The sequence below is a fragment of the Eutrema salsugineum genome, unplaced genomic scaffold (genome assembly GCF_000478725.1).
Source record: "Eutrema salsugineum unplaced genomic scaffold, Eutsalg1_0 scaffold_13, whole genome shotgun sequence".
In the NCBI taxonomy this organism is placed as follows: domain Eukaryota; kingdom Viridiplantae; phylum Streptophyta; class Magnoliopsida; order Brassicales; family Brassicaceae; genus Eutrema; species Eutrema salsugineum.
This window is the reverse complement of record NW_006256885.1, coordinates 5,226,585-5,251,273: the sequence shown is the minus strand read 5'-3', so window position 1 is coordinate 5,251,273 and position 24,689 is coordinate 5,226,585. Positions and strand designations below refer to the sequence as shown.

The window sequence follows — 24,689 nt, the reverse complement described above, 5'->3', positions numbered from 1 at the left end:
AAAACATTCTAATTTGAGTATAAGAAAACATGTGAAACCTTTTTGCCAAAAGAAAAAAGAAAATATGTGACAAGGGACGAGTTTCCGTAGCTGTAGTTGCAATTATTGAGATAAAGTGATAAAGGACGAGTTTCCTATTTGATAAATTAAGTTCAGTAGTTACATTTTGTGTTAAGAAGTGATTAACAATATATTTGCTTCATGCCCAAAATTAAGTTGAGCTACAATATAACCAGTAAAATCTTTTGAATTAGTGAGAAAGGAGCTGAATGGTAATATTCGGTCTTAATTAGGTGGCTTCTGTCAATTGTCAATTTCGAAGAAATTCTTACCGAATAGAAAATGTTACATCGTGTTTATTCCTTTATTCATCTCTCCAAGTTAATTTTTCGAAACGAAGCATACAAATCTAACCTTTACGAGCACGAAGTAAGAATTATGCGTTAAAGTAATGATGATAAATAGATATTTTCGTCGTGACCGAGAATATAATACGCAAACAATAATGATGAGCCTAGAAGAAACTTTATTGTTTGGAACATTGAATCCTCCTCAGACATTTTTGGAAGAGAAACACAAAAATTAAATCAATGTGACAAAAGTCAGTCCTCTCCCTGAGTCCCTAGCATTTTCCTTGGCCCCTCTAACAAATGAAGGGTAAAAGCGTCATATTAGGTCCACGTATACGGATATAGACGCATTGATGCAGAAGGACTAATTCTAAAATCTCAAGCCCGAACGACTTTTACCGGGTCGGATCATTGATTAGAAAGGATCGATAAGTCAACACAAAAGACTTGACCGAATCGATCTTTTAAAAAGACACAAACGACACAACACAAGCTCTCCTTATATAATCTCACGAAGATTCTTGTGTGCGAGAGTCACAAGAAATAGTAAAACCAAAGTCATGGAGGGGATGATGAGAACAAGGGACAAAATAATGAGAGAAGAAGAAGAGGAACAAGTATTAGAGCTTCCAGGGTTTAGGTTTCATCCGACGGACGAGGAGCTTGTAGGGTTTTATCTCTCTAAAAAAGTACTCCTCAAGAAACCCAGCAAGATCGATGAGATCATTAGCCAAATCGATATCTATAAATTCGATCCTTGGGATCTTCCTCGTAAGTCTTTTTTTTACTCACTTCTTGTGCTCCAAACCATGCAGTTCTACATGTATATTTTAGTGTATATTTTTATTACAAAATAACTGAAGAGACTTCATGCATGTTTGCTTGTGCGTAGTAAAAATAACACATAAAATTATAAGCTAATGATCAAAAGGTGTGTTTGTTTGAAGGGTCGAGGAATACGGAGAAGGAGAACTATTTCTTTTGCAAGAGAGGAAGAAAATATAGAAACAGCATAAGACCGAACCGGGTGACTGGTTCTGGTTTCTGGAAAGCCACAGGTATCGACAAGCCTGTCTATTCCGATGGATCCAACAAAGCCGTGATCGGTCTAAAGAAGACACTAGTTTATTACCTTGGAAGCGCAGGTAAAGGAACCAAGACAGATTGGATGATGCACGAATTTCGTCTCCCCACAGCCAATGACACCATCCCTGGTGGCTCCACACACCTTAACCCTACTCCGTCTTCCTTGCTACATGCTGTAAGTTTGTAACCTACTCGATCATGATCATATTATCTATTAATATGCTTTAAATGACAGAAATACTCATGCTATACTGGAGATTAGTCTTAGTTTTGATGATCATGAATGATTCATATGATGATGATATAATTGCAGGAAGTGTGGACGTTGTGCCGGATATTCAAGAGAAATGTGTCTAGTCGAAAATACACTCCGGACTGGAGAGAATTAGCAGGTGGGAAACGCGTGAAGCAGCAACAATCCAAGTACCAAGAAGCTTATAATATCAGTTTTGGCGACAACGAGAGTATAAGTAGTAGTACCAATGTCATGGAAAGCAAAGAGAATTATGAGAGGAACGTTTTCCAGCTACACCAAACGCCTCATCATCAACACCAGCCCATTCCCATGGACACTACACAAGTCGATACGGTTCCACATGTCTTGAACGATAACATTCACAATATAACTTGCGAGAACTGGGACGAGCTACGATCAGTTGTGGAATTTGCTTTCGGCCCTTCTTCTCTTAGTTAGATATATGTCTTTATACTGATTAGCAATGCATGTTGTATACATATAATATAGTACTTTGAGTGTTGCAAGCGAGATACACTGAACATCAGTTTGCTTTTATATACATACATTATATGAATTTTGTGTATATGAATTTACCTGATTATATATAGTCGTGTTAGTGTAGATCCATATATGTATTATTTATCACGACTTACCATTTCTCCTATATACTTGCGTGACCTATTTGGATATATTTTGTTTCTTGGTAACAATATATTAATTTAAAATAAAGAGCAAGTGTAGCCCAGCCCATGTTACAAAAAGCCCACATACAAAAGGATTTTAATACCGAAAGGCAAAGCCCACTAAGGAATCCTAATTAAAGGATCCAAAGAAAAAGCCCACTTGAGCTGTAGAGAGTCGTACGTAACACTCCCTCAGATACAGAGTGTAGAATTGCAGCCGTCTGGTTCAATTCCCCATAGTAGTGGAACTTGGAAAGGGTCGGAGTTGAATCTATTTACTTGCGAGATCGGGATATTGAAGTCGGAGCAAGCGATTGTAGCCATTTCCGAAATCTGACTGTCTTCTTTTGCAGCTGCAGCTGCTAAAAAAGACGCCATTGATTCCGATTTAGTAACCCTTAAATGCCAGGTAACACCCCTAAACATTTCCCGTAACTCTCAGTTTTCAGACTTTACCATCTTAGTTTCCCCTCTTCCTCTCCCTTCTTGAGTTCTTGCTCTTTTCGAAAAACTATATCTTGCATTCGTTTTGATTGATTTTGATCCATCTCTCTTGCATCTATAGTTCATCTGACGAAAAGTTATATAGCATACTTGAAGCTCATTCAATAATATTTGGCACTGTATAAGGATACAAGGGTTAGATTCTTTGCACAAGGCCATGAACGCCTTGTTATACGTCATTCGATTCTTGAATTAGCAATACAAAAGTACTTTGATGAATATTACTATGTTTCTTACAAGGAATACAAAGTGTAAGTGAAGAAAAGTCACAAGTTTGTGCCAATTTTCCTGATTTCAGTTCTATTGCAGGCAGGGAATTTATTAAGACCTTGCTCCATTTTTTTTTTTCCCCCTATGTTGACCTCTTTTCTGAAACGAATGCTATTTTAGATGCCTTTGCTGCTCTTAAGATTACGGAGGGAAAGTTCATATACCGTATCAAAATCGAAAACGTTGTTGCTCAAGTTGCAGCTACTATATCAACATGCCTTGCATGGGTAAGTTTCCCAGTCTCTTGTACATGCCCACTCCTCTTGTTTGTACTCTTTTGCATAAAACAAAAAAGTACCTGAGGGAGCACTTGGAGGAATCTACGGTGTGCTGAACCAGAAACGTGGACACGTGTTTGAAGAAGTTCAGAGGCCAGGAACACCTCTCTACAACATCAAGGCATACCTTCCCGTGGTTGAGTCGTTTGGGTTTTCGAGTCAGTTAAGGGCTGTAACCTCGGGACAGGCTTTTCCTCAATGTGTCTTTGACCATTGGGACATGATGTCTTCCGACCCGCTCGAGACGGGCTCGCAGGCTTTTACACTCGTGGCTGATATCAGGAAGAGAAAAGGTTTGAGGGAACAAATTACTCCACTGTCTGACTTCGAAGACAAACTATAGTTGCTCTTTACTCTTAGTATATCGTTCTCCCTCTTAGACTCTTTTATGGTTTACTTTTTTGATCTACAGAGTTATTTAGCTCGGTTTAGTTCTGTGTTTAGTCTTTCTTTTACCCTTTTGATGAGATCCTTCCAATACAATATACTCTTGCATTTTGTTATGGGTTTTTTTAGTACGTTTTTGCAGCTAGACCATAAGTTTCTGTCTCATATTGCGACGATATACATTCATGCTTGATGGAATTTGTTTATAGTTTTGTAAAGGCTTGAAACGAACCTTGTGGATGTTTAACTTATCAAGTCATATTGGACTTATTAGTATGTTTGAGTGCCCCATTTTCTCTTCTTCGTCATAAGGCCCATTTACATACTATCTTCTATTCTTTATGAAGAGATGTGCTTATCTTACGTCTTAGGTAAGAAACTAAACCTTTCAGCTTAACTGGAACATGTCCTCGCCTCCACATAATTGAAAGTAACAGAGACATGTCATACTTTGGAATTTAAGAAATCTAAGCGAATACATGTTATTAAATTTGCAAGTAAATCATCATTGCCTTGCGAAGTTATTTAGAAGCACTGATTCTCCACTCACTTTTGTTGGTGGTGTACTCCGCACTCTTGGTTTAGTCCGGTATGAACCGAGATCGGCCTAATTAATTCCGATTTACGATGGTTTATATCTGTAGGATATTCGATACATTAACTGATATACAATGTCGGTTTTTAACATCAAGTCTTTATGGAATATTTTCTGATCTTATCTGGAAAAGGAAATATTCCCGAAAGACAAATCTTCGAGAAAAAAGAAATTGTTCTTATCTGTTCCAAGAAATAAAGAAATAAAGGAATCTCAAGTCAAGACGGAAAAAGAAAATCGACCTTCAACATCTATAAATAGAGAACATCTCATTCATTGATTCAATCATCCACAACTTCACAGAAAACCCTAGAACACATCCTCTTTTTATTCTCTCTGTAATATGAACTACGAATGGTTTGATCCTTTTTTTAAGGGTACGTAGGCAACTCGTCTTGAGTTCAGCTATAATATTAATAAAAATTCTTTGTGTGATACTCGGTATCAATACACTTGTAAAAAAGCTAATCCCATATTAAATGTGAACAATATATACGATTGATTGGATCCTACAGATGAAATAAAGTGTGTCACAATCATCCAACTTAGGCATCTTGATTTTGTAGGGACTCAATCTTTATGGTCCATTTTTGTGGTGGATGGGGTCCAATTTTGCTTTCTTGATTCAATTAAGTAATCGTGTTGTGTTGTTGTCTTGGCCTGCTGGACACTAAGGACACCATTCAGCCATCACTTCACATCATTAATCTTCCTTACTTGCACCACTATAATCATCATCATTATTATAACTTTGGACATTTTTTTATAGAAAAACTCTTATTGTGATCTGAAAATTGCATAAATCATCATAATCTATAGTGATCTCGCAGTTTTTTTTTTTAATAAACAGATATAAAAGAATATTCCATGTGCATATAGCTATCTTTCAATTTAGTGTCATCTTCGACCTCAAGTCTGTCTTTTACTATTTTTCTCCCTTTGACAAAGTAGCCGACGCACATCTTGTTTTTTTTTCAATCACTTTTTTTTTAGCTTTACCATATTCTCTCTATCTTGTGCATTTATTCGTCTTCATACCATCATTGCATTTTTCTTTTGTTTTGTTAAAGATCTTTGCATTGGTTTGCTCTTGTTTTGAAATTCATTTGGTTACAAAAAGGGTTATAATAATTGTTTGAATTCGACGCTCCAATTTCTGTAACATCGACGTTGAAATTTCGTACTGTGTGATACTTTTCCACTTGCCCCCACTAAAGAACTATACATGATATTAATAGTTAGATTTTATTTTTTCGAGTGGTTGAATCCTAATGTGGACAATAACCAAACTATTTCCTCACCTTTTTTCTTCCATACGAAAGTACAGTCTTTACCCGTAAATGTATCATGTCTTGTTTCTATCAAATATATCAATGTCATGTCTTAACCATATATTGTTTTTTTGTCTTGGATAGAAACATTAACTTCTAATTATATCTCTCATCTAAACCACATGGTGTTTTGATATTTTGTACCATTTAGTGGGTGAGGATGATATTTGCATAAGTACAAATCTAAATTCTCCCAAAATTAAATCAGCAAAAAGGATCAAGGCCAAGTGGGCAATAGCGAGTGGTATAGGCTACTCCTTTTACTTTAAACCCTTGATATCCTCTCACCTCTCTTTTCTAACTTCATCTTTTTGTTGTCCAATCCAAAGCACAGTTAGATCTATCATTTCAATGTTTATAATTGTTAGTAATTGATGGATCCAAGACCTGACGAAGAGGAAATTAATATTAAGAAATTATCTATTTTGTGGCTTTAGCAAATGGTACAAATTATATAATCTTATACTCCATAAAATATAAACTCCCACACCATAAAGTAGACAACAATATTGAGAGGATTATGTCCTTTTTTATATATGTAATCACCTCTACTAGTTTTCTGTGTTTACTATACCTTTAATTTTGTTTCACATTTTCAAATATTACAACAATGTTTCTTGTGTTTTCATTTGTTTTAATTTTGATTGTTTTCCTTTGATTTACTAACTCTTGGGTCTATGTAATATAAAGTTAGGTCTGGTAACACCCGTTTCTCTGGTTTGGATTTCATTAATACTTAGGTTAATATATAGAGATTGATGAGAGTTTAGGAATTGGAAGAATAATTATTGCTCTCATAATAATAATAATGATTGGGGTACAAGCATATTTATAATGGATATATCAAATACAATATTTAGTAATAATATTCTACATAATTCTAGATCGTTCTATAAAATATACATACACAATTACACATATATAAAATGCAGCAATTTTCAACTGAAATAAACTATCAACATCTTAATCACAATAAACTAATTTCTTAACTGCGTAAGAGACTATGGACGACTTTGATAGAAACCGAAAGTTGGGTTCCACTTTGGTATGAAAGGTAGAATATTTGCTAAAGAATTGTGACAACGAAGAAAAGATAAAGAAAGAAGGCCATCGATTTCATCTTTGGTCCATGGTTGACATGGTACACCATTTATGAATATGAGGTCTCATCCAAGTTTTGTCTAAAAGCATATTTGATTTTTTTAAATAGATTTTTAAATATTTTATATAACAAATGAAGTAGGGACGTTGATTGTTACTGTTTAGAGGTTAGGCTGCAGAACAAATGAAAACCGACCCACAAATCAATCAATATCGAAATGATGATGAGACTAATTAGTATAACTTTTCTAGTGCCGTCTTTGCCATGGAAATTTCTTCTCTCTTTTTCTGTCATAGATAATATACAAAAACCAAGTTGTGGAATATATTAATCCTTATAAATATGAATCATATTCATTCATCTATCTACTAATTACATTGAAGGTAAAAAGATGACTAAGATGATTTCCATAAAGGAAAAAAAAACTAAAGAAGATCCAGAAATGAATAACTTTACATCGTGACCCCACTCGGACATCTAAATAGTTTTCTTTCAATACTATTCCTGTCTACTATATTGTTTGGAGTGTGTAATGTGTCACCCGAATTATTGTATTGCATTTGACTTTTGTGAGAGCTCATTTGAGAAAGCAAAAAAAAAATCCATTGTTCAATGTGACTCTATCTAGATGGTGAAGGTGACTCACACAACATAGAAAGAAGGATGAAGCTCTTTCTTGCCGATGTATTCCACTTTCTTACTTTGCACAATTTGATGGATAATAATTAAAAATATGGAAAACAAATGCGAAAGTCGGTTCCAAACACATCCGATAATTATTTTAAAAACTCAAATAACTATGTGATATATACAATATTTGCGTGGAATTTTAACATATCAGCATGCCACCTGGAAACATACGTTATTTGAATTGTATTATATACATATGTTATCTTTTTTTAAAAATGTTAATTGATGGTTTGAATACCAAAAGAATACAATAACGTGAAGGATGGAGAGTTTTGTTTGATATATAAATGGAAGTTGAGGAAAGTTCCAAGTGTGGAATCAAATTCACGTGTTGGAGAAGGGGAAATAAAGGAGAAACGGTCCCCGAAGTGGGCCCAAAAATGGCCCAAATATTGTTTTAAAAACTTTTTTGAAAAAAAAAAGAAGGCGTGGGACCGGCGGTGCGATGTGGATGTGTTTGTGTAATGTTTTAATTTTTAAAAGAGATTTAAAATGCCGAGTTTGGCTTCTCTGTCTTTTTCCTTGTGGACTCCACTTTTAAGATTTGTTCCCTAAATAAAATAGCTTCTTTTTCTACCGACAACGTCCTTTCACCATTTGTCCTCCTTCAATTACCACCAATTCGCAAGTTTACTTTGTTATTTTTTGTACTATTACTAATACATATTTTTTGTTCCAAAAAAAAAATAAAAATTGAGGTGGTATGTTTTTGCGTAGGTGTCCTATACATAGTCTTTTGTGGCCCCCTTATATATAAATGTGATATTTTGGTACCTAATATATATGTTAGAAGAAAGCTAAATAAATTACTCATTGTACTTCGTTTAGATTCAAAAATAAGAAAAAAAGATGGAGTAGTAATTGTTTGACGTGACTTGATGATCACAATTGCAAACGTCCTTATCTTATTCATAACAAATAAGTTCATAATAGCACAAAATAACAAAAATAGCGTGAAGAGACGGCAATAATAATGTGAATGTTGATGATTCAGCCGGGACCATTCCACAAATAAGTCCAGAGTCGTGCTCGAATTATATGTACTATATATACGACGTAATCAATGATAAAGTGCTATTCTAGCGGTGAATTTTATACGATCTCTTTCTATTGATAATAAATGTTTCAGTTTATATATATCAGAACTCTGCATTCAAAAGATGTGGAAAAGACAAATCATACTAATAAACTATTTAAAAAAGTAGCGTGAATGAGAACGTGAGCCAACTACATTTCACATGCTTCAATAACCAAAACCGGTCCCTGGTTCCTCGAAGCCTCACTCTAATACATTTACGTACGTCTTAACTCGTTAACCGTAAGTTAAATTTAGCCATTATATATATTTTATTATTATCTCAGTCAAACTTCCTTTGAATTCATAATCCTTATAATAACCGGTTACTTAATGATGCCGCGGGGGATTGCATGGTGGCATATATACAATATACATATAGCATTGAATAATGATTAACAACAAATATTTGACGTTGCAATATTTATAACTAAAAAGGGTATTTAAATACGAAGGGAAAAGTGGTGATTGTGTTGGGTGGAATGGAGGCAGTCAAATACTTAAATATTTAAAATGAAAAAATGTACGCTTCTTTGATATGAAAGGGACAACACATACGTGTTCTTCACGCGCCTCGAGTCTCTAAGCCACCAATCTATCACTTCATTGTTATTTTACATACGTTCTCTACGTTCAAATCCAAATCTTTTATTTGACCAATGTACGAATCAATACCTCCAATGGAATAATATGTATAGGCCTTGTTTTCCTTATCTCGAGTATTCCGAATAGTTTGGTCCCAAAGAGAAAAATAAGGCTTTAATACTTACATGAAAAATAACAAGAGTAATTCAAGTTTGTTTGGTAAAAGAGCCGTTTGGGAAGTAAAAAACGCCGGAAGAAGAGGGAAGAGGAACAGACAAAACCGCATTTTGGTGGACTCTCTCTCTTTACCTTTTACGGTTTTACAGTTCTCGTTTCTCTTTTTTTTTGGTTATCGGAGAAATGGAATAAACACGATAAGGGTAATTTTGGAAACTACAAAAATTGGACCCACTCTTTGGCTCAGCGACATTTGCGCGCGCCTTCCACGTCAGAATTTGCCATTTACCGCCACCGTTATTTTCCCACGCGCTAGTGCAATGCCATTCCCTAACGGCTAGTCAAACCTTTGTGTCCTATTCTAACCTGCGCTATATCTGCTTCTGGCTAACTTGCACTGACCCACTCCTTAAGTCTTTTAGTTTTAGCATCAGTTCCCTCGGGTGTAGAGGAAAAGTTGATGGCTTTTTTACTTTGCTTTTGGTTTAATGGTCTGTCACGCATAACCCACGATTTCGACCACTTTGCTTTTTTCTTTTTTCTTTGCATCGAATATTAAATTTCTAGAAAAACACACAAAATTATAACGATTCAACAAAAGTATATGTTAGTGAAAACCCATCTCGTGGAAAAGTGACGTTGATGTATGGAGAAAGACTAGTAGTTGAACCACAAAACTTGCCCCTTTTTTTGGTGCAATTTCACACAAAGATGGGAAATGACATTGGAAAGTGGGTATAAACCTAACCCACGATTTTTTTTTTTTAGCAAACAGAGAGAGTGAGGACCCTCGTGAACCCCTTCGATATTAAAGATCTGACACATATGTCAAAGATTCGTGTTCCATCATCATCATTATCCAAGGGTAAAAAAAAAATTCAAAGAATGAACAGTTTTTTAACCAAGATCGAAAGTAGAAAATACTATTTCAACTATTTACTATTTTTTTTAAAGACATTTACAATTTTTACTGCTATTGTTAGCTTCAAGAGGAAAGATTAACATGGAGACTAGCGTTCTTTGGAGATTTACAGATTGGACAAGTATTAAGCGAAGATCCGCACACAGTACATAAACACATGTGTCTGCAGGGTAACAGTAACACACTTGCTTCTCCTTTTCCACAGCTTCTACACATCGTGCTTGTTATCGTACGCTTTCTTTTCCTATCTTGCGCCTCTCCCGCTAACCTCCACATATTTTCCTCGCTATGACCCTCCTCATCGTTGCTCCCGCAACAAGACTGCGCGTCGTCAGCCACCGTGGGCTCTTCCCAACGGTTGCGTTCCACGGCGGCGAGTACTTGCTGTAAGTTGGATCGTAGGGCGTTTACGGTGGCTTCGTTAGACTGTGCCACGTCACGCCATATCTGATTCTCTACGCAGAGAGACTTAACCTTCTCTTCTAGAAACAGGTTTAGTTTACCGATGTGATTGATCTCTTCGTCTTTCGCTCTTAGTGTTTTCATCAACCCTTGTTCTATAGCTTCCATTATCTTCCTCCCTTGCGTTTTCCTCTTCTCTTCAATCTCCATTCTCATTATCTCGACCTGATCAAAATATTGTTGAAGAAACCATCAATCGATGTGTAAACCGGAAAGAACAAGACAAAGATCAACACGGTGGTGTAAAAAACTTACGTGAGTAGAGATCAAGCGATCGATATCGAAGTTTTGGTGTTGGACGTTAGAAGACAAGTCTTGGCCGAGGAACATGAGAGGGTCGGTGCAACGTTTCTGGCTTGGCATATGATTAACAACGATTGATTCTTCTCTAGAACGTTTTCTTAGAGAGGAAGACGAAACAGGACGGAGAAAATCGACGTTGTTGCTGACATTATTCTCGCTGTTGAATGTGACGGAACTATCAACGGATTGGATCGTCGGTTTCATAGACTGATGAAGCAAACAATCAACCGGTGAGATATTGTTGTAAATGGGATTCAACAGAGAAGTTTGACATTCCATGGAGTGGTTAAACGGCGTCGTCGTGGCTGGAACAGTACCGTATCTGATCTGATTGTTATAGACTAAACCGTTTGCTTCAACGGGATGCATCATTTCTCTGTAAACAAAAAAAATCACACCCACGACGTTAAGATTGTTGAATCTCCGGAGGGTAAAAAAACAGAGGAAGCAAAATAAGAAGGAAAAAATTAACCTGTTAGAAGAAAACAGAGGATTTAGATGGTGAGCTTCAACGGCCATCGACGTTTTTGTTTTGACACTGCTTTTCTCTGAACTTGTGTGAAACTGGTTCGAAGGTATTTAATGGGCGATTCAGAGAGGAACCTCCAAAAACGTGAATGCAACGAAAGATGGGAAGAAAAGAAGTAATGGGAGGTTGTGGGGTTTTTAATTACGGTTTTTCGCAGGGAGGGAAAAACTAAAAAACAAATATCAAAGCAGAACCCAACACACCCTTGTCTGCCAATTTATAGAGAACAGAGAGGAAGATGTGATGTTTTTTTTTTAAATTATTTTGTTTTTTATATTATATTTTGTTGTTTTCTAATGTTTTTTTTAGTAATTAAAGAAAGAATTAAACAAACATTAAGCATGAGGATTCTTCGGTTATCCGGCTGACCAGTGACCATTAAAGAAGTTGCCTTTTTCAGTGTTTCTTATGAAAAAAAACTTTGACAACGACAGGTGTAAAATCTTTGGCTCAGAATTACGGTCAAAATCATGATCTATATATCTGCCTCTTTTTACTTTCTTTGGTTTTTTTACTTTTAACCTGCTATATTTCAGTCTTCTTTTCGCCTAACTCTTCTCTTTATTTTGCTCCTCCTTTAATTTTACTGGTCAAACCTTACAATTCATAAATCTCTATTGGTAACAAAAATGTTTGGTGTAAGTAACCGTGGAAGATTCATTGTATTGTATGTATATACATACGTAAATGCGAATCATATAAACGCCAAAAATTATGGTACTACTACTTCAAAAGAGGTGGCTCATGTGACAAGAGTTGTGTGTCCTGTGACTTATCTTAAATTATTAATTGCCGTATCATTATTAAACTCAAATAAAATAACATCAAATTCCAATTTATTACGAAACATGCCGCTATTCAATTCTCTGGATCCGATATTTATAATATTTTCAAAAAAAAACTGCGAATTAATTACTCTGCATGCATGAATTCAAAATCCAAACTCCGAAAATTCAGAATCAGTTAAATTTCTTTTATTCAAATTTAAACGAAGAAATAAAAAATATGAGGAGTGCCTTATCCGTTGGGACAGACTTGGACAAGCCCGTTAGATTCCAACGGGGCGAATCCGTAAATGAGGCAGGGGACTAGATAACAGACAGACGGTCACTGACAATGCCACGTGTCAAAGAAGACAAAATCTTAAGATGTGGGACCTTTGGTCCACGTGTGATTGAGTTGCCGGGATACGAGGGTCGCATGGGCACGTGTGAAGTGCCAGCTTGGCATTATTCTAAATTTATTTTTAATTTTAAAAGAGAATGTTGACAAAAAAAATTAAAGAAAAACAAGAATAATATGCAGCCGTTGGGAAAGGTACGGTGTACCCACCGCTGCTGCTACTTTACCTCTTTCTAATTTTGTTTTTTCTTTAATACAAAATTAATTACTTAATTATGTTTTGTCTGTTACTTTCATGGTTCTCGCTGCCACGTCTGTTGACATATTATCTCGCCACGTGTCCCTCAAATCTCTCTTCCTTACTACGACTAGTGTCATTGCCGCATTAATAGGAAAACTCGATTAGTCTCTTATTAGTTTGGCGTATACTCACAATCCCTAATTAAAAAACTGATTGCTGACTTTACGTTTTTTTTCATATTTGATTTATGAACGTTTTCTCTATTATTTTTATCAAATGATGTGTTTGCGTTGTCCCACACTTCGTCTAGGTGGGGATATTAAATGGGCATCTGTTTAAGTTAGAAAAACTGCTCTTCTAATTTTTAATGAACAATCCATTGATATATTCCGAGTTTATCCGTCTAAACAGAATTTGTTAATTCAACTAATACTACACGTAGTAGACATTATAATAGTGATGCTTGCACCCCATGTCAAAGCTATATATGTTTCTTACCAACATTATTGTTATTTCATGTGATTTAGACATTTAATTACTTCTTTAGATCAACGTACGTTTTTTATTCAGTAGTTAACCTTTTGTTTTCTTATTAGCATTGTGTGTTTCGTTTGCTAATCGCGTCTGCCTATATATGAAATAAACATATATTCTCGAGTCTCGACCACCAAAATATAAATCCACGAGAACCATTTCCAGATCAATTATCGCGTTGAAACTCTATGATCAAATAGCTAATCTGGAAATAATCATATATACACAGAAGGTGTACATCATATAATATACTTTATCAAGAGCTTATATATGTTGCACATTACCATTTATATAGATTTTTTGTTTTGTCATCATATACATAGATAGAAGCCACCGGCAGATAAAATAAGTATCTTTGCAAATGCTCGAGCATGAAGGGAGGCATAGAATCACGAGATTAGCAAAGCAAACGCATTAAGATGGGCATGCCTTTCGCATCATCCGCTTTTCAGAACATTATCTTTGCCATTTAGTCGTATCAGGCATTTTATTATTATTTTGGTCGATCTGACATCGTACAATAATTTATATTCATTTTTTTTCGCTGACAACTCAATATTCAAAAAATAATAAATAAAATGCAGGTTGCCTAATAACAAAAGTCGAGGCTCATTCTAAGATACTATTAAACTAATTATAGAGTCATAGTTAGTCGAGATATATTCCCATGGGATTAAACTATTAAATCTTGCATAAGCATCGGAAGAAAAAAAAAAGGATCATTTGATTGAGTCTCACGTCTGAACTATTTAATTTTTTAAACTTATAATGGTAGCCCACATGCTCATCATCTCTTTTTCTTAGGTTAGGTTACGGTTTTAATTAGTGTCCTCGTTTTGAAAACCCTAAATAATTCATTACTGAGGGAAGGTACATAGCTTCAAGTTTTGTTAATTTTATATGGAAATAAAAAGACATGTACATATATAGACTTTCTTAAATAATAATAACTTTTATCTTATTTTCTCGACAGGTATGCACTTATGTGCATATTTCAACGTATGACTCAATTGCTTTACTTTACCAGGAGGTGTGCAGTGAGGAAATCATTAAAGAAAAATCGAATAGTTCTAAAATTAAAATTTAGGTTTGTAAACGTAGAAGTAAGAATATATATGTAGGTCAGTGGTTTTGGCGTGCCTGCTTTTGAGGGCAAAGGCATGACTCCATTGAGTTGATAAAAGTAGTTCCTTTTCCAATTTTCTTTCCTTTTCTTTAGTTGAACTTAAAAAATAAAGTCGTTGATCTATTATTTTCCACACATCCATCTCAACCGCTCACCATGATGAGAATCTCAATGTCACATAATCGTACATCCAATTTTGTATATAGAACAAACTTTATTATTACTTTCTCGAGGGAATCTCGTTTTCATCATCCCTATATACTTTAATGTATTTTGTAGTGTTCGTAAGCTCCTCTACCATATATTCTTGATAGACGTCATATATGGCCATACATATTTAGAGGTATATATATTGTGTTACTTGGGTAAATAGAAAAGTATAAAGAATATGCACATCACATATATGTATGGCATGTATATTGATATCGATAAACACAACTACGTGAAAGCAATGCAACGGAAAAGTTAGTTGAGCAAGGAATTGGATACGGCTCGAGATGACATCACATGTATTGGAAAAAAATGTGGAGCATTGTGTCATTATAATCCATAAACCTCACTAATGTGTTTCCACTTTTTTTTTTCTATTACTCCCACTTTCATAAAATTCCAAACAAATTTTGTAATCTTACGTTTTTCAAGATGGTAGATTTCCGCTATCTACTTATACAAATGTAGTTTAATCCATTATTGTTTTCTGGCGCAAATCGAGCCTCAAAGTAGTATGCAAATTTGAAGTATTCTGTTATTTAATTAGGATAAACCAATTCAAACATACACGAACGAACCCATATAAACTTGACATCAACCACTTAATTAATAGATGAGTGGGAAACGGAGGTGGATATATAGATGAATCGATCCCATTATTATTTCTATCAAAAACACACTAGGACCTAATTAATTTGCACTCCTCACAAAAATTATATCTTCGACCGATTTTTCCTGGACCGTTGCACTCGATTTCATGCACCCATGTGGACCCACCTAATCTATCTGATAAAGTGATAATTGAGTAGAGCAGCAAAGTTATCATATGAATTTTCAAGTCTTACACACGTTACGTGGATCCAAGGCAATTTGTACATCGAGACGGGGCCGTAATTATCGAGGATGGACGACGAATATAAATTAAACTAGTATAAAATTTATAAAGGAAAACCCTCTATTATCACTCATGCTTTCACCTAATCCTAATGACCCATCCCCACGTTAACGTTCCATTTTGGAATCAGATGCTACAACTAATTAATCTCCCTTTTCCATGTTAGATATGAATCATTTTATCCCCTGTCGATAGCTCCAATTTGACTACACTTGTCATATTTTATTGATTAACTTAACGTGTCAATTAGCTGCCAGGATTGATTAGCATATATGGCTGATGAAATAATAAAATCTTTATCATCATCACCTCACCCTCCCACCCACTACACACATATAAATAGAGACGACTGAATTTGATAGGCCTTTCTCCTTTCTAAATACATATATAATATGAATACATATTGAAAAAAGTAATAATTGAAATTGCATAAATAAAAATAATAATAAAGAAAATGTGAGGAGAAGGCATGAATTGATCACTGTCACCTTTAAGAGACTGCATGAAAATGTGTAGGAAAAAAAGGGTCGAAAAAAATGAATGGCTCTTCCTCTCCAATTCGATTAATTGCACCACATTTCTCTTTGGATATGTGTGTTCCTATGAGTAGATGTCATATAACAAAACCACCAATCGTCAGAATTGTGATGCACATAAAATAAATAGTACAAAAAAAGGTGAGATAATAATAAAAATGTTGACAGGAAGGTAGATGTGCGTTTGTATTATTATTTTGGATTGTCCCTCTCTTCCTCTATAATTACATTAACTTGTCCGATTCATCACACTTCCCCAACCAAACTTGTTTGCTCCATATAATTATGCAAATATATTTATTGACATATGCAGGCAGAGACATGTGTGTGTCTGTCTAGACTAGTAGCTACCTTCTTTTTTCATAAATTATATCGATTGAGTCCGTGGGATATGACCTATGTGAGACTGTGACATTTGAGTTTTTGGCCCTCTGCGTTATGTACGCATCATAGAATGCGACATTTTTTTTTTAACATATACGATTAATGATCTATTCCAATTTGGGAACTCTAGTAAGTATGCTTTTAGTGGTCCACCCAATTATCAAGTCTTATCTTTTCGATAATTTCATATCTCATTTATTCAATGCTTAACAAGCTAGCCTGGAATCCACACAATGAAGTAAGCTTCATTTTCTACAATTAGACCAAAAAAAAATAAAAAATTGAAACAAGATGGGTTTCACACAATGAAAAAATTTCGGATAAGGCATTTAGAAGTTTTAGATTTTCATTAGCTTGATATGGTTCTTCAAAACAGGCTCATCGGAATTGAGGCCCAATTGGAGTTTATGCTGGTAATAAGAAAAAAAACCATGACATGATGGGTGTATTGAATTTTTTTTGCTATATATTATAGACCTTACAATTTTACAAACATCTTTCTTGACATTAACATTCATACCTTTTCTCTGAAAATGTAGCATTTGTAGTATTTCCTGACTTTTCATTCGTCTTTTAATCTTTGAAACTACAAATGTCCCACGCATTAAACCAAAAAAAAAAAAATATATAGATAGAATGTACATTTTTTTTACATTTACCTTTGTAATAAAATCGTCGTTAAATAAAACTTTACCAGAGAGAGAGAAAAAAAAGCATAGGGTTAAAGGATAATATCTTATCCGCTTCTAAACGGCGACCAGAGTTTTCGAAACTGTCTGCTTACAAGCGATAAATGGCTTCTTCCACCGGCCTCACCGTCGCCGGGGCTCTGCGTGCCGGAGATTTTCGATTACCGTCTCTATCGTCACAAATACCCAGAAAGGGTTCTTCTTCATTGTCATGCATGAACAACAAAGATCTATCGCCACCATATAATTGCGGTTGGCGACTATCCAAAGACAAAGCTTTGACATCTCTCAGTAACTCGCGGAGATTCGCTGTGGGAAAGGAAGCTGAAGATGGATTTCTCTCGGTATGATCAAACTCTACTAACTGTGTTTGTTGTACGAAGTAACGTCAATTTGGATTTACCTATTTTGTGCTGCTAATTTGAAATTAAGTTTAGGTATCTTAGGTTTGTTTGTTTGCAGAGAAACTCGTCGTTGAAAGTTTTAAACTTTATTGTTGGTGTTTCAATTGTATCTCTCTCATTGTTGGAATTGCTAACAAGTGCTGTGTTGCTTTTATTACTCATTGGGAGTTGGTTTGACTCTGTTAACACTTTGGATAATGAGAATAACACTGGCTTTTGCAGAATGTAAGTGAAGACAGTGATGAGATGTTTGACGACTTGTTCAACAAATATGGGAAGGTTGTTTACAGGAGTGACGATCAAAAGTCTCCAGCAGCTGAGGTTGATGATGACGCAGAAAGTTTAGCATGTAAGCAAGAGCCTTGATTTACTATCATTGACTTATTTGGCTTTAGAAATGGAGAATGTGGTTATTGATTTCGATCATGCGTTGTTATCCATTCTTGCAGTTGCTGTTGAAATGGCCAAAGTTGCGAGTGAGGTGAAAGCTGGAGACATTAAGGTCCTCTTTGTGAAGCCTCTCGTCTACTGGACTCGGTTTTTTATCATAGCCACTGCGTTTTCCCGCCCTCAAATCGATGCAATCGGGTAGAGATCTGTTTACACTTGCTCACTGGTATCTATTATTTCACCTGGCAAAACAAAATCACAAACTGACTTTCTCATCATGAACCGTGGATGCAGATTCAGGATGAGGGACCTGGCTGAGAAGAAGTACGGGAAAGTTGCTAATGGAGATGTCAAGCCAAATGCATGGACATTGTTGGATTTCGGTGAGTTTTTTCTTTCTTGCGTTGCTGTCTTGCCTTTGGTCTATCTTTCACGCGGGGATAAGGAAACGACAGTTTATGTTTGATTGTATTCTTTCAGGCGATGTGGTGATCCATATATTCTTACCTCCTCAAAGAACCTTTTATAACTTGGAAGATTTTTACGGAAATGCCATGTCAATTCCACTCCCCTTTGAGGATCAACCACCACCACGAAGCTGATGTGATACTGTCTGCTCCACAAAAAAGAAAAGGCAAACAGTTTGTTAGAAGTCCGATGATTTTTTCTTCACGGGCTCCATGAGTCGTGACCAAGAAGGCCTTCGAGGTTTCATTTTGTTTGTCCAGCGCATTTACACAGCTCTCGGCGTAAGGGGTTGATGGATTTTTGCTGGCTAAGATGGTCCAACAACACTCTGGAGATCTCGTACATGTTTCTAGTTTCTTTGTAGAATAGAGTTAGACCATCCTGCTTTAAGCTGGTGTTATGTAATTCAGCTGTGTAATTTCAACAAAGTTCCTATACTTTGAGCCAATTATAATTCTTTTAGTGGATCTTCAATGAAAAGAACTCAATCTTAGTTACCAAAATCACTGGACACTTGCATAAGAAGATGGTCTTTGCGCATAGATGAGAAATGAGAATATCCCCTATACTTATATCATACAAAGACGCAATGTACAATGAGTCAAATAATAAGAGGCATTCACAAAGCTTTCTCTCGTCTCTGGTGTTCCATAGCTCAAACACAGTATGTGCAACCACTGACCCTGAAACCTGACCTGAACAGTAAAGGCAAACAAGAGACCAAAACTTGGAACTCTAATCTTCTCATATCCTGCAGTCAAACCAATGAACCGATAACCTCGGAAATTTAAGTTACATTGAAAGGGAATTGAGTTATTGGGTAAGAAAATGGTTACAGTTAGTCACGTGTATGTTTCCTTGAGCAGTTTCAGAGAGACTAAGCTCCATGTCATGTGTTTCAGACCATCCTGGCTCATATGTCTCAAGGAACCCGATTTTAGCTTTGTTTGGAAGGTCGTGAGGATGAACAAATGGAACTCCATGAGGCCACCCAATCTCTCTTCTTATATTCGCGCAAGGGCTGTTGATTACATTGTGGTTATTCTCGCACTCCTTCAGGTTGCAGAATCTGAGTTTGATTCCCTTTTTATCTGCAATCTCCTGAACTCGTTCCTTGAGAACTCTCTGCGCTTCTAACCTCAGCCTCTTCGATGGTGGTAACGGTTTTAATCTGGAATCGCTCTTCCTCCTCTTCTTTAGCTGTTTCATAGATCCTGTACATTGATCAAAGGAAGGACCTTCTGTTGATCAAAACTTCTCACTAAGCACTAACATAAACAAAAAACTATGAACAAGATGGAAATTAGGCGTTTAGACTGAAAGAGAGTAAACTCGAATACCATCATCCTGGGATTGAGGAACGCTGAAGGTTTGTAAAGTTTGTCTGTTAAAGAGTTCATCATTCGAGTGAGATCTCTGCATAAAGTCATCGACCAAAACCGGGATCTGAAACTGAGCCTCAACACCATGACCTGCTGCCCTCATCTCCGAGCAACTCAGATTGGTCATTGATTTAGGCATGAGTTTGAAGGCCAAAGAGAACCTCCCTTCTATACTTCCTTGCATACTGTTTAAATCGGTTCTGTGAACTGCAGGACTCACATACCCTGCTGTAGCCTGGTAAAGAGCTAGCCCCGGGTACACAACAGCCTCTTGAGGACCAAGATCCGCATCCACTAAAATCCATTGCCCGTGCATGTCCCTGATGTGCAACCCCGCCTTCTCTGATTTCACAAACGAGATCAGACTCTTGTCAAGTTGGTGATCATGGTCTGAATACATGATAAGCTGCTCCTCTTCTGTTAAGTTATGGTGCTGTGCTCCATGAAACGACGGCCTCGCATAACAGCAAACAGATAACACAGAGGACGATATCTCATTATTCCTCAAAGGGACATTATCAAGAATCTCAGTGAATGGACAGCTTCTCAAATTCAAATAGAAACCAATTGCATCAAGAACTACACGAGCAGCTTTTCCTAGTAAAGCAAAAATATCAGGCAAACCAGCTGGAGGGAACTCCATAGAATTGGTTAGCTCGGTGAGAGTCAAACCAGGTCTATACTCGTAGCTCTCTTGCCACGACTGAGGATCTGCATAGTAGCCAGAGGTCTTGCACCATTCTCTTGAATCATTTGTGTGGATCATGTTATTAGTGGCTGGATATGAATCTCTCTGGTGAAAATAGAGCCTAGCAGAATCAAGACCGGATCTAAGGAGGGCTCCATCGCTAGAGGGAAACTGAATGATGGCTGCAGAGTACTGTGCCAGAGATTGAGATAATGTAGTCACGGCTAACTTGTAAGAATCAGAAGGTAGACCTTCAGTGGGAGCTAGATCACAAACCTTGACACGGCCCAATGTAGGCATCCCATTTCCTGCCATTAAACTATACACCAGATTCCCCGAATAAGACAAGTAAAAGAATCAGCAAAATTGGCACAAACGTGAAGGTTGGGAATTGTCGAATATGGTTTCTGTAAGCAAAACGGCTTAGTTCTCAATCCCTTCTTTCTGAAAAGTTAAAATGGAAGAAGAACCCATCTGATGCTTCTATAAAGGTCCGATTTTTTCCAATAGAGAAGCTGATCATCTCTACGGAGCGATATAGCAGGAGATTCAATGAAGAAGTAAGACAGAAACCCTAGAGGCGGATTTGAAGAGAGGCCATGAATGCGAATCAGCAAGAAATAAAAGAGGAGTAAGAAATTGACCGTCGCCTACCTGACAAGGGTAGGATGTCTCCTTACGGACAAGTAAGCTTCGTCCGCCAGATTTAACCGCAGGGAACGACAAAAGCAAGTCGAAAGATCAGAGCTTTTAACCAATCTCTCTCCGTTGATTTTCCCGAAACAAAAATGATAAAAATCAAAGCTTTCATGAATGTGCGACTCTGTTCTTCAATTTCAAAAAATATCCAAAGCCCCTCAAAAGTATAATTTATTTCTTACATACTAATGAGTAATGGCCCAAATTATCTTTCAAATTCAAAAGTTCGATTTTTCTCCCTTTTCTTATATACCATAAATTTGTTAACTTTGGGTCTTTCATTGGTAAATTTAAGTGAGAAATGGGATTGGACAAACAGAACAGCAGGAAAAAAAAAAAAGAGAATGGCAAATGAATCTAACTGAAGCTAAATTGTCTATGTTCACGTCAGATTGACATAAGAATTTTGACAACAAATCCAATACAAATCATACAATGGAAATGTGAGCAAGAGCAAAGACAATCTTCAATTTCACCAAAATTCGTTAGCTTATTCGGCAGGTCTCATTCTATCATTGGTCAGTTCAGAGCGTCTGCGTTTAGCTCCATCGTCCCCTAAACGCAGCCCTACACATAAATCACCATCGCACCCACCATTTGTAAGCTCGGCAACAAGATCGTCCCTAGCAGTTTCAAGCCAAGCAGACGCGGAACATTGACCGCTGAAGCTCGGCATGAACTGGTGCTCCACACTCGGAGGACCTCCTTTTGCTTCTATTCTCTCTTCAAGATCGATGCGTTGGACCTGGAGAGGCCCTAATGTTGCCTCCAACTTCTCTTCCGGGCTTCTCTTCTCCTTCTTGAGATTTACATATGGAGGTGATGAGTCTGCAACCATTGAACTCATCCCCGTTGTTGAAGCAGCTCGTTGTTCTTGCACTGCCGCTGCAACAACACAAACACAAGTCTTGTTACTTCTATATGCTGAAGAAAAGTTAAAAGAAAACGGAAGAAGGAATAACTTACATTTTAACCCTTCATCGGTGGTGATGAGATCAAGCTGGAGATGTGTAAGAAGCCTTCCCAAATCAACTCCAGTGGTCCAGCTCTCAGGAGACTCACCCACTTTCAGTTTCAGCCTCCCTCGGCTTCCAGTGCCTCCCCATATGATCCCAATAGGTCTTGCGTTCTCCTCCCCTTTCATCACTATGAGGCTTCCACTATCTCCTTCAAGATCAAACGGACTGCGATGGTTCTCCCCAACAACAAGGAAATCCGTGAGAAAGCAGACTCCTCGCTCGTCATTGTACTCCAACGCGTAAGCCAGCACGGTTCCTGTAGTCAAGCCAGAGCTTCTCCCGACTTTCACTACCTGTTTCCCAACTAAACTGCCAACTGGAGACTGCAGCTCTATGGCTTTCACCTCTCCAATCTCTCCTACTCCACCTTTGACAGACGTTGTGACCCGTGACAGGTCGTAGTCGTCCGCAAAGGGGATGAATGCACCGTCTGCTCTCACAAACGTCTCTGCAAAATACATTGAAAGTTATTGCAGGAGGTTGCTGCTTCATCGATACGAAACCTCAAAAAATTTTGATGTTTCTAAACCTGGATTGGTGCCAGCGAAAATGCCAAACCAGAGATCATCCGTGATGAAGGAAGTGGCTCTCTCAACGGCTCCAAGGTACACCCCAGGGCCAAGGGCAGGAGGGAGAGGATGAAACATCTTCTGGCTCGGGTAGTCTAAGTTAACAGCAACATGGCGGTTAGTCACAAACCCGACTTGCCTACTTCCGGTCTGACTCCTCACTATTGCCCCCAAAGTTCCACAAGTCTCCTGGCTTGCCACCTGATTCAAGTTAGGAGAAAACACAAAGTTATCGACTTTGCGATTACTTCCTTAGCACCAGATTACAATGAGTGAATATACCTGAGAGCCTGATCCAATGAAGGGATCAGATCCTTGGAGATGATCAACAATGTCAGTGGTGAATGTTTGTTTAGGAGTGGGCTGATGATCAGGTTCTCCGAAATACGAAAACTCCACCACATCCACATCACACCATATCCCTCCTGCTCCCTGATTCAATCCCCAAATCACACATCCACCATTACAACTTCCATTACAATGCCATCAAAAATTTTCAATTCAAATGTACCTCAAGAGCAGTAGGAAGGCACTGAAGAGGGCTTAGCCATTGCTTATGAACTTTCCGAGACACAAAAACAATGATTGCCGGGATATCCGTGAGAACCCCTCTTCTAATCCGGAAACCAATGGCGGTTCCAAGACTGTAACAGCGCAAGATCTTGCTGTGGAAGGCTCTTATGGTCATGAGCTCAAGCAAAGTGGTGGCTCGTTGACCTTTAGGCTCTGTAGAAGCTGGTTCAGGAGAAACCTCATCTTCCTCCTCTTCCTCCTTCTGCAAGTTTGAGAAATAGTTGGCTCTTTCCTCCGCCGCGTTGCTCAGCCTGCTTGAAGTCGGCCACGAGAAGTAAGACGCCGCCGTGAACTCGCAGTGTTGACCGGCTGACCCTAACTGATGCATCGTTGCTCGAGTAATCACAAAATCTCGACTTTAATTCCGTGTTGATTGGCAATCACATCTACACAAGTAATAAGAGAAGCTAAAGATTAGTATGTACTTAGGCCAATCTGGACACAAACATCGGAAGCATTTTGGGGGTTGATGATGCTCCGAGAGACGACCAAAAACAGTTTGAATTTGATGACTACTGATGATGCAAAAGAACACTCACATACGGATCGGAGAAAAGATGATTACCTGGATTTATAAACCCCAAATTACTCAATACACAAAACTCGGTTTCCGCAAATTCGAAAGTCGTGACTTTTCTGCAACTGTCGAGATCGCAGTAAACTAGGCGCAGCCATAAGTCCACTGAACTGAAACGCCAGTTTGTTGAAACTTGTTAGTTCAGTAGCAGAGGAAGGAAAGAGTAAAGTTACAACCTTTTTCTTTTCTAGATTAGAAAAATCAAATTTCAGTTTTCTCAAAAAGATTTAGAGAAATTTACAATTTATGGCTCTTTTCTACTTTATATTTACATTTTTTTTGCTTTCAACTGATACTTTATTTAAGTTATTCCTAGCAAAAACCTATCATTACCCTTTCCACCATCACTTCTCACTAAACCGATAATTATCAAACCAAATTAAACCAACTACATTTTTTAGATCGCTCCCAATTTCTTCCTCTTCTTTAACAACATCGGTCCTAGTTTTTTCCTCTCCTCTCCTCACTCTAGTTTGTTCTCTTTTAGATCTATTTCGCTGTTTTCCATATTTTTTTACAGAAACTCGGCCATGGCTCCATGCTCTACCTGTGATTATATTCGGTCCTCACTGCACGAATTCCAATGAAAAAAGAAGATGATGATACAATCTCTGGT

General features: G+C 37.2%; 5 protein-coding genes across 7 annotated transcripts; 2 read left to right on the top strand and 3 right to left on the bottom strand.

The window, feature by feature from the left end:
• Nucleotides 1-910: 910 nt before the first annotated feature.
• On the top strand, nucleotides 911-2,213 carry LOC18025074 (transcription factor JUNGBRUNNEN 1). The gene is made up of 3 exons (XM_006407220.2): nucleotides 911-1,121; nucleotides 1,298-1,611; nucleotides 1,750-2,213. Exons 1-3 carry the CDS (start codon nucleotides 911-913, stop codon nucleotides 2,128-2,130), a joined length of 906 nt encoding a protein of 301 aa, XP_006407283.1. The 3' UTR covers nucleotides 2,131-2,213.
• An 8,045-nt stretch (nucleotides 2,214-10,258) lies between these two features.
• LOC18025073 (probable BOI-related E3 ubiquitin-protein ligase 3) lies at nucleotides 10,259-11,756 on the bottom strand. The gene is made up of 3 exons (XM_006407219.2): nucleotides 11,511-11,756; nucleotides 10,991-11,414; nucleotides 10,259-10,900 (listed from the first exon to the last, which is right to left on the bottom strand). Exons 1-3 carry the CDS (start codon nucleotides 11,555-11,557, stop codon nucleotides 10,337-10,339), a joined length of 1,035 nt encoding a protein of 344 aa, XP_006407282.1. The 5' UTR covers nucleotides 11,558-11,756; the 3' UTR covers nucleotides 10,259-10,336.
• Nucleotides 11,757-17,311: 5,555 nt separating this feature from the next.
• LOC18025072 (protein Iojap, chloroplastic) lies at nucleotides 17,312-19,063 on the top strand. The gene is made up of 5 exons (XM_006407218.2): nucleotides 17,312-17,648; nucleotides 17,931-18,057; nucleotides 18,158-18,296; nucleotides 18,393-18,481; nucleotides 18,579-19,063. Exons 1-5 carry the CDS (start codon nucleotides 17,409-17,411, stop codon nucleotides 18,698-18,700), a joined length of 717 nt encoding a protein of 238 aa, XP_006407281.1. The 5' UTR covers nucleotides 17,312-17,408; the 3' UTR covers nucleotides 18,701-19,063.
• Nucleotides 19,064-19,085: 22 nt separating this feature from the next.
• Nucleotides 19,086-21,458, bottom strand: LOC18025071. 3 transcript variants are annotated; one of them, XM_006407217.2, is made up of 3 exons: nucleotides 19,907-21,458; nucleotides 19,403-19,780; nucleotides 19,086-19,317 (listed from the first exon to the last, which is right to left on the bottom strand). In XM_006407217.2, coding segments are annotated over exons 1-3 (1,425 nt in total). In that variant the 5' UTR covers nucleotides 20,952-21,458; the 3' UTR covers nucleotides 19,086-19,315. The 3 variants fall into 3 exon arrangements, with proteins under 3 accessions (XP_006407280.2, XP_024015182.1, XP_024015181.1); XM_024159414.1 differs by having other exon boundaries at nucleotides 19,086-19,780; nucleotides 19,907-20,828; nucleotides 20,913-21,458; XM_024159413.1 differs by having other exon boundaries at nucleotides 19,086-19,780; nucleotides 19,907-20,955; nucleotides 21,291-21,458.
• Nucleotides 21,459-21,684: 226 nt separating this feature from the next.
• LOC18025070 lies at nucleotides 21,685-24,210 on the bottom strand. The gene is made up of 6 exons (XM_006407216.2): nucleotides 24,062-24,210; nucleotides 23,435-23,882; nucleotides 23,206-23,355; nucleotides 22,884-23,124; nucleotides 22,302-22,802; nucleotides 21,685-22,220 (listed from the first exon to the last, which is right to left on the bottom strand). The coding sequence occupies exons 2-6, from the start codon at nucleotides 23,822-23,824 to the stop codon at nucleotides 21,826-21,828; spliced, it is 1,677 nt and encodes a 558-aa protein (XP_006407279.1). The 5' UTR covers nucleotides 23,825-23,882; nucleotides 24,062-24,210; the 3' UTR covers nucleotides 21,685-21,825.
• Between the last annotated feature and the right edge of the window lie 479 nt (nucleotides 24,211-24,689).

Excerpts from the sequence above, each read along its gene's own strand:
- LOC18025074 (XM_006407220.2), top strand. The coding sequence starts at position 911 with ATGGAGGGGATGATGAGAACAAGGGACAAAATAATGAGAGAAGAAGAA. Across the intron at positions 1,122-1,297 it reads CGATCCTTGGGATCTTCCTC|GGTCGAGGAATACGGAGAAG; the intron begins GTAAGTCTTTTT and ends GTTTGTTTGAAG. Across the intron at positions 1,612-1,749 it reads CGTCTTCCTTGCTACATGCT|GAAGTGTGGACGTTGTGCCG; the intron begins GTAAGTTTGTAA and ends ATATAATTGCAG.
- LOC18025073 (XM_006407219.2), bottom strand. The coding sequence starts at position 11,557 with ATGGCCGTTGAAGCTCACCATCTAAATCCTCTGTTTTCTTCTAACAG. Across the intron at positions 11,415-11,510 it reads CCTCTGTTTTCTTCTAACAG|AGAAATGATGCATCCCGTTG; the intron begins GTTAATTTTTTC and ends TTTTGTTTACAG. Across the intron at positions 10,901-10,990 it reads ATCGCTTGATCTCTACTCAC|GTCGAGATAATGAGAATGGA; the intron begins GTAAGTTTTTTA and ends TATTTTGATCAG.
- LOC18025072 (XM_006407218.2), top strand. The coding sequence starts at position 17,409 with ATGGCTTCTTCCACCGGCCTCACCGTCGCCGGGGCTCTGCGTGCCGGA. Across the intron at positions 17,649-17,930 it reads CTGAAGATGGATTTCTCTCG|AATGTAAGTGAAGACAGTGA; the intron begins GTATGATCAAAC and ends TGGCTTTTGCAG. Across the intron at positions 18,482-18,578 it reads ATGGACATTGTTGGATTTCG|GCGATGTGGTGATCCATATA; the intron begins GTGAGTTTTTTC and ends GTATTCTTTCAG.
- LOC18025071 (XM_024159413.1), bottom strand. The coding sequence starts at position 20,951 with ATGGCAGGAAATGGGATGCCTACATTGGGCCGTGTCAAGGTTTGTGAT. Across the intron at positions 19,781-19,906 it reads TCCTCAATCCCAGGATGATG|GATCTATGAAACAGCTAAAG; the intron begins GTATTCGAGTTT and ends ATCAATGTACAG.
- LOC18025070 (XM_006407216.2), bottom strand. The coding sequence starts at position 23,824 with ATGCATCAGTTAGGGTCAGCCGGTCAACACTGCGAGTTCACGGCGGCG. Across the intron at positions 23,356-23,434 it reads GCCTTCCTACTGCTCTTGAG|GGAGCAGGAGGGATATGGTG; the intron begins GTACATTTGAAT and ends GGATTGAATCAG. Across the intron at positions 23,125-23,205 it reads TCATTGGATCAGGCTCTCAG|GTGGCAAGCCAGGAGACTTG; the intron begins GTATATTCACTC and ends AACTTGAATCAG.